The 15,232-nt window shown below is 48.4% G+C and overlaps 1 protein-coding gene across 1 annotated transcript in view; it reads right to left on the reverse strand.

Moving 5' to 3' along the window:
- Positions 1-14,460, reverse strand: part of PHF12 (PHD finger protein 12) — a 31,130-nt gene extending 16,670 nt beyond the window's left edge. Inside the window, exons 1-3 of the mRNA XM_021550860.2 lie at positions 14,286-14,460; positions 13,798-13,979; positions 42-114 (exon numbers count right to left, since the gene is read on the reverse strand). Of these exons, the coding sequence (XP_021406535.2) occupies positions 42-114; positions 13,798-13,979; positions 14,286-14,351 (321 nt within the window). The 5' untranslated portion in view covers positions 14,352-14,460. The remainder of the gene's footprint in view (positions 1-41; positions 115-13,797; positions 13,980-14,285) is intronic.
- Between the last annotated feature and the right edge of the window lie 772 nt (positions 14,461-15,232).

Genomic DNA, 15,232 nt, shown 5'->3' on the forward strand with positions numbered 1-15,232 from the left:
TTTGGAAGGGCAGGGATTGTGTCTGTTCTGAGAGGCTTTACCTTGCGGCGCACGGTGCAGCGGTGGCACATCCACTCCCCCGGAGGCAGCATCTCCTCGCTGAGTGGAGGGTTGCTACAAGAGAAACACAAAGCAAAGCCTTACTGTTATTTACTGTCATTTCTGGAACTCTTCTCACGTACACAGCCAGAGTCAGGGCAGCTCTGCAGTTCCACTCCCAGGCACTTCCTTTAATTTATGGTGAAGCTCCCTGGATTCACTCTCCCATACATCCACTTAGCCAGACACCGCCAAGAAGCCAGTCTTCCATGACACCATCTCAGCTCCACGGTTTCAGAGCACCCTCAGACTCGAACAGCAAAGATAAATAGAAGATTCACTGGTGTGCCACACACATGCCTCCCCCCACCCAAACACCACACCTCCTTAAATAACTTGATTACTCCATGTGAGACCATAGAGATTTCCATGAAGCAAGCAAGCACAGTCAGTCATACATCCAGTCATTTCCATCCCTTGGATTTGCAGTGAGTCCAGCTGAACAAGCTGCCAGGAGGTCTACCCACCACCTCCCATGTACTCCATCCCTGGGCACACTTACTTAATGGTAGAAACCACTTTCTATCTTAAGACAACCCAAATACTCTTAAAAATGTCACCATATCCAGCTTGCCTTGGCTACGAAGCGCAGGATACATCCTACTCACAGGGATCTGCACTTACTATAAAAGCTGTATCACAGTGAAATGACATTCTCATTTTGATGCTAGAAATAAACCAAAGCAAATTAGAGTAAGGAAGACTATTTTGAGAAACACTTTTCCTCAGTAAAAGGCAGAGCAGCATATGTTAGATGATACACACTTTCCTTACAGATCCTACTACTAACTCAAGTACTTTCCAACACCTCTTTATCATTAAGATTTGTTATTTGAGCAAACTGCTGACTGTGGCAGGGAAAATGTACCTGCTGGCAAAAACCAGCCATTTACCATGCAGTGTGGCTTAAGATAATACTTTTAAAAGTTCTCCTGACTTTTGCTAGAGGCAGCTCTTAGCAAGTCTGCTCTCTTGTGTTGAACACACAGATGCACTACCACAGGCTCTGGAAGCTCCATTTCCTACTGACTGGGAAACATATTTCAAGGATCCACTGGGGCTGACTGGGTTACAAGGGGATCAAGAAGTACAGCAGCTTATAAGACTGGCCCAAGAAAGCCACACAAGCATGGGAAGCTAGATGTTGGTTCATGGCAGGAGTCTCTATACTGTTTATTGCACCTACAAATACCAAACCAAATCCAAGTTAAGCTTTCCAGTCTCCAGCCCTGACAAGCCAGGGAGGATAAGATACGTATTTGCTGGCCAGGAAGAGCTGTGCTTTGCAGCAAAGGGAGAGGCTGTCTTCCTCGAGAATCTTGCTCCTAGCACAGGGAAATGGCACAGGATCCCAGCCCAGGCTTGGGAGCCTGGACTGTGAAAACAAACACACTTCCTTTGTTTAAACAGAGTCCCTGCGAGCCTTGCCCCGAGCTCGCCTGTGTGCCAGCAACTGCCTCTGCAGGTACTGCAGCCATCCGGGGTCACACTCCCTCTTGCAACACTGTGCCTGCAAGACTGAAGGAAGAGCACAGCAAGAACCAAGCTGGTAATAACCTCAGCATTTCTGGTGTCAGGCTCTGGGGAATTCAGTAGAGCCAACACATCTGGCAGCCATTTTGAGGAGGAGTGCAGGGTTTCAGAGGCCTCCGTGTTCCAGGCGCTCCAGAAACGCAGCGCTCTGCATATATGCACTGACATACCTGCAGCTTATGTTTCTCATTTCCTGGAGGGCTTGGATGAACAAGAGATCAGGCTCTAGATGAGAGCACCAAAGCCTCCACTACTGGCTGCTTCACCTCAAATGCTTGGATGAAGCAGTAACTCCCTGCCCCAAACTAATCTTTTGCTAACAGAAGCAGTGAGGAGGGGGTGGAAGGAGGAGAGTAACAAATGATCCCCGTGTGCTTGCTGCAGCATAAATCCATGCTGAATCCTAACATGCATCCTGCAATAGCTCAGGTTTTACTCCTGCTAGAAAACGAGCTCTTAGATTCTCCATCTACAGCAAGTATGGATTCATGTGGCCCATTCCCCTCTCCCCTCCCAACACCCCAGGGCAAAAAAACCACAGACTTTGATTTGCTCCTAGTGAAATTTCACCCTCTGAAGCTCCCGACGAGCATGCCTGAACTGCTGGGAACACGTCTGCCCCATTCCGACGTGCGGCGTGCCAGGGATCCACACGCTGCCAGATGCCTCCGGTTATTTGTTTTAACTGTTACCTCAATCTTACACATTTTACAATGAAACAATTAATACCAAGGTGAACCTTGAGAGACGCCTGGAAGAGTCAGAACAGGTTTCTTCTGCGAGTGTGTATGTTATTGTCCCATTTGCTGGGTTTGAACCATGAAATCCTACATACACCATATTATTAAAGAAGCATTTTAATGAATGCTGCTACCCAAAGGCCTGTGGAAGGAGGGGGAAAGATTCGTTTCAGAGCAGCAGAAAGGTTTTAGTGCTCAGACAAGCCTCCTGAGGTTTTCTGCTCACTATCAGGGCCTAGCTGCGATAGCAAGTGTATTAAAAGACTGATTCTGCCTCTCCTGGTTAATGAACTGTTCATCAACGCAGCTCACCATGCTAACAAAGACTGATGAAGGCTGCTCCTGCACTGCTGGCCTCACAGCAAGCAGGGAGCACTGCCTGGGTCTCAGCAGAAAGCCAGGGAAGCGCTAAAGAATGCTGTTTTAATTGACTAGGTATGACCACATTCTTCAACCTTTTACTGTAAGCATAAAAGAAACTGATTTTTAAATCTGAGCAAGATACTTGATCTTCATAAGCAAGGTAAGAATTAGCACTTTGGCAGGAGCACCACGGCCCTTTTCTCCCTATCTTTCATGGGCTCATTAGCATGCACAGCTCCAGCCGCCAGTGTTTGCTGCCAACAGGACCTGGAATTGTACAGCTCCCACTTTATCTTCGGTTACAACACATCTCCTTTCAACCACACACCAGTCAGTTGCACTTTTCAGTACATTTTCACTAACCCTTCAATTCAGAAAGTTTCCCCTCCTGTCATCACAGACAAGAGTGGTGGCCTCTTGCTGCTTACCTGGGGGGTTTGGTGTGACCCAAATCAAACCTGCTCAGCAGAATGTGTTTCTGCATTTATAACAAAGACACCCCTGAAAAACACAGGCTGACTTAAAAACAACTGGAAGGCTAACTCATACAAAGCCTCTGAAAATTGAAGGAGATGTTTATCAATGCCTAGTTAAAAACCACTACACTGACTATGAAGTCACTTGCCATATAATATCTGTCTCATGGCTTTTTCTCAGAAAGTTAACTATCTCCTGAAATTCCTATCAGATGCATTGTCAAGCATTGCTTGGCCATGGCCAAAACACAATGCTCTAACCCTTAAATAAAACTTAAATGGCTATGACAAAAAAAAAAAAAATCTTCAAGAGCATATTAGGAGTTTTTATCAAGCAAACAATAGCATGAAGCCACTTAGCTTTTCAATTTCACACTCTGAAGCTCTCATACATCAGAAGCCTGTTGTCAAGTCTAAATCCTGTAATTACTCCTCACTTTGCTGACCTCAATAAATAGGTAAACAAGTGCTCCAAGGAATGGCACCTTCTCCAATACAAACTGGGCCGTAGCTCTCAAAGGAACCAGTTATAAGCAGACCTGAGGTTATTTACACACTGCATTCCTGCCCATCTTGCGTCAAAGGCACGTTGACACTACTTTTGGACCCACCAGGATACAGCCAGCTACCAGCTGAGATAATGGTGGCAGGAAAACAAACCAGTCCCTGGTGAAGCTTTCTTCAATAACTTCTCTTTCATGTCAGTTGTTTTCAACAATTGGACTTAAATATTTTTTTTTCTGTGCAGAGGAAAAATAGTAACACCAGGAAAAAATGTAGGCAAACACATTTTTTCCTTCTCAGGAAACTTGATTAACTGACCAAGACTCAGTGACAGGATGATAATGAAGGATGTTAGATATGTTTGCCAGATAAGGGAAGAAGGCTTTCAACTCTTCTATGGGACTCCTATTTATCCCTGTGATGGATAGAGCTACAGCTGTTCTACCAGCTTCATAAAGAACAAGGCTCCCTGGCTTCCTACAGCAGGGCCTCAATGGCAGCTAAAACAAACCAGGAAACCAACCTCACTGTCAGGGCATTACAAGAGCCCCATTGAGAAACAGGGAAAGTTGCATCATTTACAAATTCAGCTTTTTGGAACATTTTTACTGTGCCCAAGTTACATACTTCTGCTCACAGCTGCTCCTAAACCCGGCTGGAGGAGGACACCTGGAGCCCTGAGCCTCTACCTTAGACAGAATAAAACCACACCAAACAAGCCAACAGCTGCAGCCCGCGGCGAGTTCCTCCCCACTGCAACTCCTTTACCTTCCTCTTTTACTCTTGCATCAACACAAAGCTTCTGAAGACACAAGTCAGATTTCAGTTACCTCAGAGGTGGTTATTAGGAAAGCTATCAGCACCCTCCTCTCCTCCACTCTTATTCCTCAAATTATTCAGTGAAGTCTCCAAGTTCTGTTCATTAACATGGATAAATTGTGACACTCAGCTGTACAACAATAATATTCCTGAAAAAGCCAAATACTTCTCAAGTACCAATGCAGAGACCACCAAACTTCAGATTCATCTGGAATGCTGCATGTTCTTAGCGCACATCTTTCCAACAGCATGGCCAAAGCTGGAAATAAGGGTTCAGCAACAGACAGAAAACAGAAGCAGCATTGAAATACCATTATATGGGCAGACAGCAAGGAATAAGATGTATCCAGTGAAAAAATAAAGGTACACTACATTATCTACATGATGCTACAAGAGTGGAGGAAGACTTGAGCTCTTCGAGGTTTAAGCAGCAGCTTTGCTGGGTATGCCAGATCCCAAAATTTCCTTCACTGTGTGCTTATTTTTGCTATCTAGACCTGCCAGTGTTCAACATTTCAAGGGCTTGGCCAGCAGTCCAAGGCTCTGGCAGCAGCACCACTGTGCTCCTAAGAACCAGGTACCATTTAATGAGTGTATCATAAGTTTTGTGAGTAATGTGTGAATTTCAATGCCAGTGAACTAATTTACTTGAATCCATCAAACCACTCCTGCTAATCCCATCCTGGGAAGAGGACATCATGGAAGCAGGTGTTTATCTACCTTACCTCAGCTCCCTTCCTGCCTTCACTGGGGTCCTGCTTCCTCCCTATTCCCTCATGCACAGGCAATCCTCAAGTTCATGGAGAAGCAAAGAAGTATCCACCAAGGCACAAAGCAGAACTCTTTTGCCTCCAACCTGATGAGCAGGAGGGTCCAATAAACTGGATAAGCTGCATGTAAACATGTGATCACCTGATGTAATTAGTTACTTCTATTTATAGAAAGAACCTGGCCCACAGAGACCATTCCCTAGACAACCTGTTAGTTATTACCCTCATTAATGTCCAGCTGACAAAAAATTAAAGGAAGTATTGTGTTTAAGATACCAAACTTCCACATATAGGTAAACACATACATATATAAAAATAAATATGCATTAAAGAGTGTATAGTACCACCAGAACTGCAGTGAGGGTTTTTGATTCTTATTTTTTTATTAGTTTGACTGGTTATGAACTCTGATATTTGAATCCAGCTCTGTATTTATAATCAGAAACTATGGAAGTTGATGGAAGAATTGTTGACTTTGAAAAATGTGGGTCAGACACAGAAATTCAGACATTTTGCACATCCTGACTCCAGTTTCTTTCCCAGGCATCACTCATGCCTGTGCTGCAGACAATAGCAACAATAGCCTGAATTCAATGTCCAGGTTCATTATTAAGTGTTCAGGTCTTTATAGCACCATCTTCTTAACAGATTAGAAGTCATCTTCTCAAAGCAGGATGACACATAGGGCAGCATCAGGGAAAAGAAAGGAGGCTGAGGAACAACACAGCCCTGGTGAGAATCACTTCATCCAATTCTGTCTTTAAAGAACAATAAATGAAGAGACATCTCTGGTGGGAAAAAAAATAATCAAAACACAGGTCTGAGAGGTTTCTGAGAAGTGAACACATTCAGCCCTGGCCATACTGAATGTGTTCAAAGGAGACAGGGGTGAAAGGACAGCAGCAATAAGGTGGAAAAAAGGAAAGCAGCACATCAGAAGAGGATGAAGGGCAGACCCATAAAAGCAAAAGCATGATTTTGTCTTCACACAGGCACAAGTGAAGTGTAATTCTGACATCTACATGTGGACTAGGCTTTCCCAAGAACGCTGGGGAAGAGAGAAAAATGAGCAGAGACAGAAATATCCACCAAAAAAAAAAACCCAACAAAAAATCCTTAGAGCAGGGCATACATTCTTTTCTGCCTTTTCCAGATCACCTTCATATCTTGCTCCTGTTGCTATTCTAGACAGAGATCACTGGGAAGTTCACATGATGCCGTGCCCAAAGTCAGAGGCTGTACAGGCAGGTGTTTCACACCAATCACTAGTGCTTGCCAGAAATTCAGCATGGGGTTTTCAGCCTGCTAAATTGTATCCTCAGGCCAGTGCTTTCTGCAGGGTTCAAAGTCGGTAATCTCCAGCTCCATCTAGTTTGCTTCCAGTGATCATGCAGAGCAGACGTCAGCAGAAATGGGCTAGAGTTGGGTTCAGGCACTCGATTCCCCCCAGCTGGCTGAGATGCTCTTTGCCTTTTGTGCTCAAGATCTGCTACACCAACAGGAAGAATGATTTATACAACCTTTTTTTTTTTTTTCTTTCCCCCCCCCCTTCATTTTTGGCTACAGGAAGCATTTACTCCATACCCTAAAAAGGTATGTGGTTGCATTACAACTGGTATGTGTCAACCCCTTTATTAAAGGGAAGCTACAACACTATTTTTACTCAGCTTACAGAGTTACTGGATACTGCAGTGTTCCTTCGAGGAAGCTGGGCAGACATCTAGCGAGCAGTGGAGCTGGAGACAGCACAAATCGATTACTATAAGAAAGAAAAGCCAGCTCTGACAATCTGTGTCACAAAAATCACAAGTCTAGCCAGTAACCTGACGTGGCAAGATGCTTTTTGCTTGCACTCACTTCTTTCATACCCCTGTAACAAAGCCATGTTATATCCCCAGATACATTTGCATTTTCACAAGTCCAAAAGAACTTCCTGAGTGGTTTAAAAAAACAAAATGGGTACATCCTTCTCACATAATTTATATTCCAACAGACAGCACTTCCTAAATATTCAGACTGTCACACTTGCTTTCAGGGAGATATACCTCTTTCCTGCTCTGGAAGTAAATGCTCCCTTTCTCCACAACAGATTCCTGCTATTTGCTACTGACTCAAGGATTAAGAAAGGCTGCAGAGCACAGGAAAAACTCAAAAACCTGACACATACCAGTGAGTCAGTCTAGCAACAAAAGCAGTTTAACATCCACTGGTGTGTGGGTCAATAAATAGAAGAATTTATGTTAGTGTTGAAAAACTGTTTCAGTATCGATGTTACAATTGAAATTTCAAATTGACTCAATCTTACACAGGGAAACACAGGAGCAGTGCTCTCCTGCAGGTGTTCCTCACACCACCACAACAGCACCTACATCCCATAAAGGCCCTTTTTGGGAGGGATGAAATGCCTGTTTGGTCCTGATTCTTACTAAAAATACACAGTTCTGTCACTGACAACTGCACAGAGGCACTCCCCACCCGGGGTGTCCTTCACACCCATGGTAAGAGAAGTACAGCCGGATGTCAGACATGCCAATTACCACTGCTTCCCTTTTAGTACCCCACCTAAACAACACCGTGAAATGGAGAGAGAGAGAGGAAAGAATTATGAGCTTTATAAGATCTTGTGTAATAAACACAGTAGTCGCCCATTCCCAACTATCAGATCTGCTGGCGGCAGTACAATCTTAACAACGCTGAGCTTGTATGTGATAAAAAGACATAAGGCAGCTAAAGGAAGGTGAATATATTTACAAGATAGTGCCAAGATCTCCATAACAAACAGTCATTAGCAGATTAGTATTATGAATCTAATCCAATTAAGAATTTCCTTTGCAAATGCCTGGAGGAGCTGGAATTCCTCTGGGAAGACCTTTCTGTGTTGTGAAAGGCTCCCATGAGTCATGCCTGCAGGCTTACATACCAGGAAAGACCAGCTCTGGAGCAGCAGGAACAAAGCAGTGAACCCCACCTCGAAGCAAACCCTGCAGCCTCCTGCTCCTGAAGAGTCAACTCAAAAATGGACCTCACAGTGGCACAAAAAAAAGATTTCTCAGTTCCACAAGTCGTGGTCAACATAAAACTGGCACTTTCCCAAGCCAAGGTACGAAACCACGGAGAATTTTCCTTGTTCACAGTCTCCCACTGTGCCATTTTAAACAGCTTTGGAACAAAGCAGGTGTTTGATGAAACACCAGTCCATGCAGCAGCCACGTCTTGAAGGCAAAGCCTAAGTCAAGTTGCTAAACATCCCCCTCCTCAACTTTGAATCCTCGACTTTAGAATCCCAAAGCCATGCCCCTATCACTCCACACTGATGTTGGGAACTGCAGCAGAGACCCACGGTTCAATCCAAATCCCCAGTTCTTGCCCACAGTGCAAAATCTGCTCATGCGCAGTTTAACACGAGCAACATCCCCACACCCAGGTGAGAGTGGTGGCTTGCCAGTCACCCAATCACGAGTTCCTCAAATTCGTACTGTGAATGATTTGCTGAAGCCCCCAGCTGAAGTCCATAGATTTAGGCTGACCTTATCTGCCTTTGCACAGAGAGATTTAGGACAAAATAAGGAGAGTGAAAAATCTCACTGGTACAACTTTGCTGAGCAGAGCTGCCAAGACTGATCATGTTACCACATCTGCAGGCGCACACGCAGTGACCCTCTGCTGCCAGAAACTCAGCCAGGGCAATCACTTCCTCCTGCCTCAGGATCCAGCCTAGGCTGGCCCCAAGTCTCCCAAAATATCAGAACCAGCGACACATAAAAACAAAAGTCGGGGTTTTTTTAAAAGCACATACTTAAACCAATATTGTTTTAACAAAGTATCGGTGAAGATAGATACATTTAAATGTTGGGAACAGAACAGCTTACTCTGACCTTCAATATGCAATTACATAAACATTAAAGTAGGGGTTTGCCAATCATTTACTGTTAAAAAAACCCAAATAAACAGAAAGCCTCATAATAAAAGCTTCCTCCACTTAAAATGACAAGCTTTTTTGAAGCTGTGATGTAATTTGATGTACTGAAACCCGTTCCTAGGCACTATTAGGTAAGAAGTTTGCCTCTCCAGCATCTTCCTGGACATCCTGCTACTCCTTGCAGCAGGAGATGCCTCAGACCATTCTAAGATTCACCTGGAACACCTGAGGCAGGCCCAAGATGACCATTAATGGAAGGATTAACTGAGACAACAGACTGGCCATTGTTTTTCTCCACTCACAGATGGCATATTCATGTAAAAATCCAAAGCTGGAACAAGTCAACAGGGCATTTTAGGCCGAATAAGGTGAGGAAAGAGTTATTGATGCCCTACCAGCCAAACACAACTTTTTTCCATTCTTTGTTCGAAGCACTTAAAACAAGGTGACTCATAGAAAATACCAAAATGCTAGTTTAGCTTCCTCTGCTGCACTTTGCAGCTCTGTTACTCCTGTTCTTTGACACCAGCACTTGGGTGAAGACTGCCAAATCGGAGGGGAAATGAGCCAAACACTGCAAATATAAACACAAGGAGGTGCTGCAAAAAGTTTGATGGAGGTAGCAGGCCCTGGTACGGACAGAACACACTTCTCCCAGCACAGCAGTGAGGAAGCCCAGCTACAAGGAAACGTTTTGCTGAGCCGTGCCACAAAACTGGCACTGTCATTTACGTAACTGGTGAGCTTTAAGGGACTGAGGTCACTCTGCCATGCCAGCAGAGCTGCACAGCCAGCGGCATGAGATTTTTACAAGAGGGACTTGAACCGCAGCATTCAGCGAGGTTTGTGCTTTTGGGCTCCTCCAACCAGAAACTCAGGCAGGGAGACTTTTTAAAAAAACAAAAAGAGGGAGAAAAAAAAAAAAACAAACACAAAACTGTTCTGTGTTGGTTCTCCCTCCTGTTGTCACTCCCCTCCCCCAGCTTGTTAACTAAACTTTTCCTCTCCCGGGGATCTTTCTAATCCTTCGTAATGAATTTGCAACATCAGTCACTTTGCAAACCCACTTCAATGTGAATCAAGTTTACTACAAGCTCAAGAAAACATAGGGAATTCTAACAATCACATTGCCAGAAGGAGGATATAAATGGGAAAGAATAGAAGTAGCACTGGAAAATTGGTTTTCAATCATGTAAAGAAGGAGTATGCACCATTCCTGGGGGCCTGGGCTAAGGCAGAACATCAGGATGGAAATGCACTCTGCACTGTTACCCAAAGCAGCAGATTGTGGGCAAATAGCAGAACAAGACAACAACTTCAGAGCTAAAAATCCCATGTCCTGTTTTCAAGAATTCCTAGGGACCCAAAAAACCTTCCTCTGTAAATTCAAACTTGAAGAGAGTCACCTGACTGTGATATTAATCCAAGTATGTTGAAACTAAGTATCTGGCAGGGATTTCACACTTTCCTGTATCCCTCCCACCAAGCCAGTTTATCTCCAGCCAGGCTGGAGTCCTCTGGCTTCTCAGAGCACCCATAGCAGCTTTCCTGAACTAGTGACTCCAAAATGGAGTTGTGGGAAAAACTGACACCCCAACAGATGAATTGGGAAGTCACTTCCACCCACGTCAATTCAGGAGAGCAGTCGTTCCACAGTGTACCAACAACACTTGTTATTTACCATCTCAGATGTGTAATACTATCAGACTCCAAACGTTTCCGGAGTTTTGGCCTCTGCCTTCTGTTTTCCACAGAGGACAACGGGTTCAAGTGCTAAACTGAAGTTAAGGCAAACTGCTGAAGTTTGAGGGTCACACACCTAGCAAAGCCAACTTACTCACTATAGCCTTAAACATCTTGATACAGAAGAACCTTCTCTACACAGGAAGGAGCAACACAAGTTCCTGCGAAGCTGAGCTGGGTTTGTCTCCAGCTGACTGCATGACTTGAGCCAATCATACCCCTGAAAATCCTTTTCTTTTGTAATATGGCCTCTCCCAGACAGTTGAAATCAACTGCTCATATACCCTAGACCAATTAAAAGCTACTTTTTTTTGTTGTGCTATACTGATAATAAATTCAACTTGGTACTAAAGCTCACAATAAATATTCAGAGAACAGGTAAGTTGTTGACACGAATCAGTTAAGAGTGCTCCAGCAGGGCTATTCAAGTGACTTAAACCGAGCCTTCCAGTACAGCTACTATTCTTTAAATAAAAAAAAAAAAGGAGGCAGAAAGGAAGTTGCAAGAGCTGCCTTTCTTTATGCCTAAGTTTATATCCAGAATGGAAGTTTACTTTCAGCAAAGTGTAGGAGGTAATAGGAAGACACATGAAAACAAAACCTGAGCATTCCTTTGAGACAACCTAGGTCACCTGAAGGCCATAGCCAAGGGTCCAACAAAGGTTCAGGAGGAGGGAGGCAGAACCAGACCCAAGCTGGAGGCCTTTAGACAAAGCCTTTCCACACTGTGCCACCTCCCACAGCAGGGTCTGGGCTACTGTCAAAGGGATTGCTTGAGAAACCCCAGAAGAGGCAACAAATGGAGTGAAAGAGAGTATTTAGAATTGCTCTTTCACTTCTGTTCTGAAGAGTGACTAGTTAGCCAAAGATATATATATGTATTTTTTATACAATATTTTTATATAAATTCTTATACAATTATAATGCAACTAGCTCAGGTACAGTGAAAGCTTTTCAGGTATCTGATTTACCTGGTTGTTCCCTACTCACTAACTACAAAAACAACGCCAACTTAAGCCATGAAATTTAGGCAAAAAGTGGTGTCATTTATGGTCAGACTTAGCTAGGATTCAGAGTTAACTCTGCAGCCTTAGGCACAGCTCTTCCATCCCAAAATGGGAAGTTTCAGCCTCGCTAGGAGAACGCTCAGGACGCGTTTGGCTGCATCCAAAAACAACTACGCCCGGCAGAAGGAAAAAACCACCCTTAAATTAAAACTCATCAAGGACACTGGATGAAAAATAATGATAATTACTATCCTGCTAGGAAATATTAGAGGATCTGCACTACCACCAGTAGCACTTCCTCAGGGTAGGAGGGATGATGTCATGGCTGCATGCTACAGCATTGTCGGCTTTGCCTGGCTACATGCTGCTAACGGGACACTCCCTACAGGACTGTGACCGCACACTCAGCTTCCCTGCTATCAGCAACCAGTTTAGTAAGTGTTCTGAGACCCTCAATTAGCATAGAAATACAGAATAGCCAGCAAGCAAATGGAAATCAGAAAAAAAAAGCAAGGAAAAAAAAAAACAACAGAGAGAGGAAAAAAAGCGCAGAGGAGACAGCTGTAACAGGGTGGCAAACAAAGCTCCAAAGCATGAAAGAGAGAAAGGAATGTGGTTAAAAAATCTCCCCTAAGGAAGAATACTCTGTACTCCCAAGCTCCAGCTGTTTGACTTGCCCCGCTCCCTCCTCCACTCCATTATCCTCTCTGGCAGTGCTAATTTAACACAAACCGCCCGCCTCTGTCAACTGTTGAAAGGGGGGATTTCAGGATGCATCCAAGCTCCGGGTGCAGAAAAAGGAAAAACTTTGGGGCGGAAAGTTGAGGCGCTTTTGGCGTGGTGTCGCTTTGTGCGGGGAGAGCTTGGGAAGCTGTGAGGGAAGGCAGCAAGAGCCCATCCTGCTGCAGCCTCCAGCACCTCGAGCTCTGCCACCGCTTCCACACGCACCTCGATTCCCAGCCGGCAGCCAGATCTGCATGCAGAAAGCTCTGCCTTCATCAACAAAGCCACACAACTCCCAGCAAGAGCACCCGGCAGCCCCCCAGTTCACGGCAGACACCCCCACGGAGCAGGCAAGCAGGTCGGAAGAGCAAGGAGGAAGAGAAAAAAGGAGGGAAAGGAATAAACCCGGCCAACGTTAAAGCCTGGAGGCCTGGATTTCCACGGGGAAGGTATTTTCACGTTTGAGATACTGTGGGGAGTGTTGCGAGGGTTTGGAAGTCATATATGCAGCCAAAATGGCGCTGAGAATAAAAATATAATTTAAAGGAAGGTCGCCATATTGTAAACAGTGAGGCAGGGAGACACAGAGACAGCAACCTCCATTATTCCCAGCAGCTGCAGCAGCACGGAAGCGCTGGGAACGTCAGGCCTGGTGCGGAGACGCCACCAGGGTTTCCCCCTCTCCAGCTAGAGCCCTCCGGAGGGTCTCCCACAAGCCAGGCACCCTTGGAGAGGGGGGAGTGGGGAAGGTTCCCGCTGGGGAGGGCGGAAGGCCGGGCAGGGGCAGCAGCAAGGCAGCCAGGCCGCGCAGCCAGCGGCCTCGCTCCTCCTCCAGGCCTCTCGCCCGCTGCTCAGCACAAAAAGAAAGGAGGAGGGTGGACCCCCAACCCTCCAGAAAGCAGCCAGAGGAGGGTTCAGCTCGGCCGCCGTGGGTTAAGTCTGAGGAGGGATGGACCGAAGCGGGGTTTGCACCTCCTTTTTGTTCCTGTCTGCTCCAGCCGGCCCCACGTCCCCCCCCTCCCCGGGACCTAACGGGAAGCGGGAGCGGCCGGAGGGAAGGTGCTCTGGGCAGATCCGGAGGGAGAGAGCGCCAAGCCTTACCAGCACTGGAGGTGGAAAGCGGCGGGGCAGTGATCGCAGCACAGCAGATCCCCTCCTTCCTTGCAGCTATCGCAGCTATCGTGGTTAGTGGCCCTGCCACTTCGCCTGGGCTCCTTCTCGGGCCTCCTGCTCTTCTTCTCCCCATCTTCGCTCTTGGGGGGAGCCAGGAGGGCCTGGATTTGCTGCACATGCACACACAGACAGAGCGGGCTCTGAGGGGCTGCACGGACGCTGACCCAGCGCCCTTCTCCCCGAGCCCACCGGGGGGACAGCGACCCCGGGCCCTCCGGGAGGGGATCGCGGGGGGGACAGAGCCCCGGCCGGGCCCGCCCCGCCCGCCCAGTGTCCGGCAGGGCCTCTCCAGGGGCAGGGCGAGCTGCCTCCGTCCCTCCGCACTTCCTTCTAAGGCCACGGGGCTCCGGGCTGGGGGGGTTCCCTCGCCATCTGCCCCCCCGGCCCGGCTCCCCCCGCCGCGTCCCGGGCCTCACCTCCATCAGCCCCCCGGAGGTGTCCAGGTCGTAGACGATCGTCTTGGTCTCCATCTTCTCCCACATTCATCCAGCCCAGGAGCGGCCCCGAGAGCCCCCCCCGGGCGAGAGGGAGCGAGGCGGGGACGTGCGGCGGCCCCTCAGCGGCGGCTCCGCGTCGAGTCGGCGGCGGGGGGGGGGGGGGCGCGGCGCGGCGGGGGCGGGCGGGCGGCGGGGCCTATCCCACGGGCCGCTGCGGCTTGCGCGTCGCCCTCCTCCTCCTCCAGCCGTGCCCGGGGGCGGCCACGGGGGGCCCGACGCCCGCTGCCATTGCCGCGCAGGGGGTGGGTGTGTGAGGGAGGGAGGGGGCGGCGGCCCGGCGCCCGCCGCGGCCGCTCGCGCACCGCGCACGCCCCGCGCACAGGCGGCGCCGACGCTCCGGGCCCCGCGCGCACGCGCACTCCGCGCCCCCGCCCCGCCCGCCCCGCGCGCGCCTGCGCGCTCCGCTCCGCCTCCCGCGCGCGGACCTGGCGCGGCGGCGGCGGCGGCGGCGGCGGGGGGGCGGCGGGACGCACGCGCAGTGGCTCCGCCTCCCCGCGCGGCTCCGCCCCTCCCCGCCCCTTCCCCGCCCCCTTCTCGCGCAGGCGCGTGGCGGCCGTCACGTTCCAGCGAGTGGGCGGGGCCACCGGGGACGTCAGTGACGTAACGGCGCGGGGCGGGGCGGCGGGGCACGCGCCCGTCGGCAGGGGGCGCGCGGCGCGCGGCCTCTCTCGTGACGTCACCCCGGCAGAGACCACGCCTCTTAAAGCGGCAGTGCTCCCCTCCCGGAGCGCACCGGATAGGGGGCGTGGGGGTCGCGGTGTCATGGGGGTCGGGATGAGGTGGGCTCAGGGCCCACGCTGGGGTGGGGTGGGGGGGGTATGTGTGGGTGTATCCCCGTTCCAAGCTGCCCGGCCCCGCTGAAGAAG

Source organism: Lonchura striata, chromosome 20, assembly GCF_046129695.1.
Source record: "Lonchura striata isolate bLonStr1 chromosome 20, bLonStr1.mat, whole genome shotgun sequence".
Taxonomy (NCBI): Eukaryota; Metazoa; Chordata; class Aves; order Passeriformes; family Estrildidae; genus Lonchura; species Lonchura striata.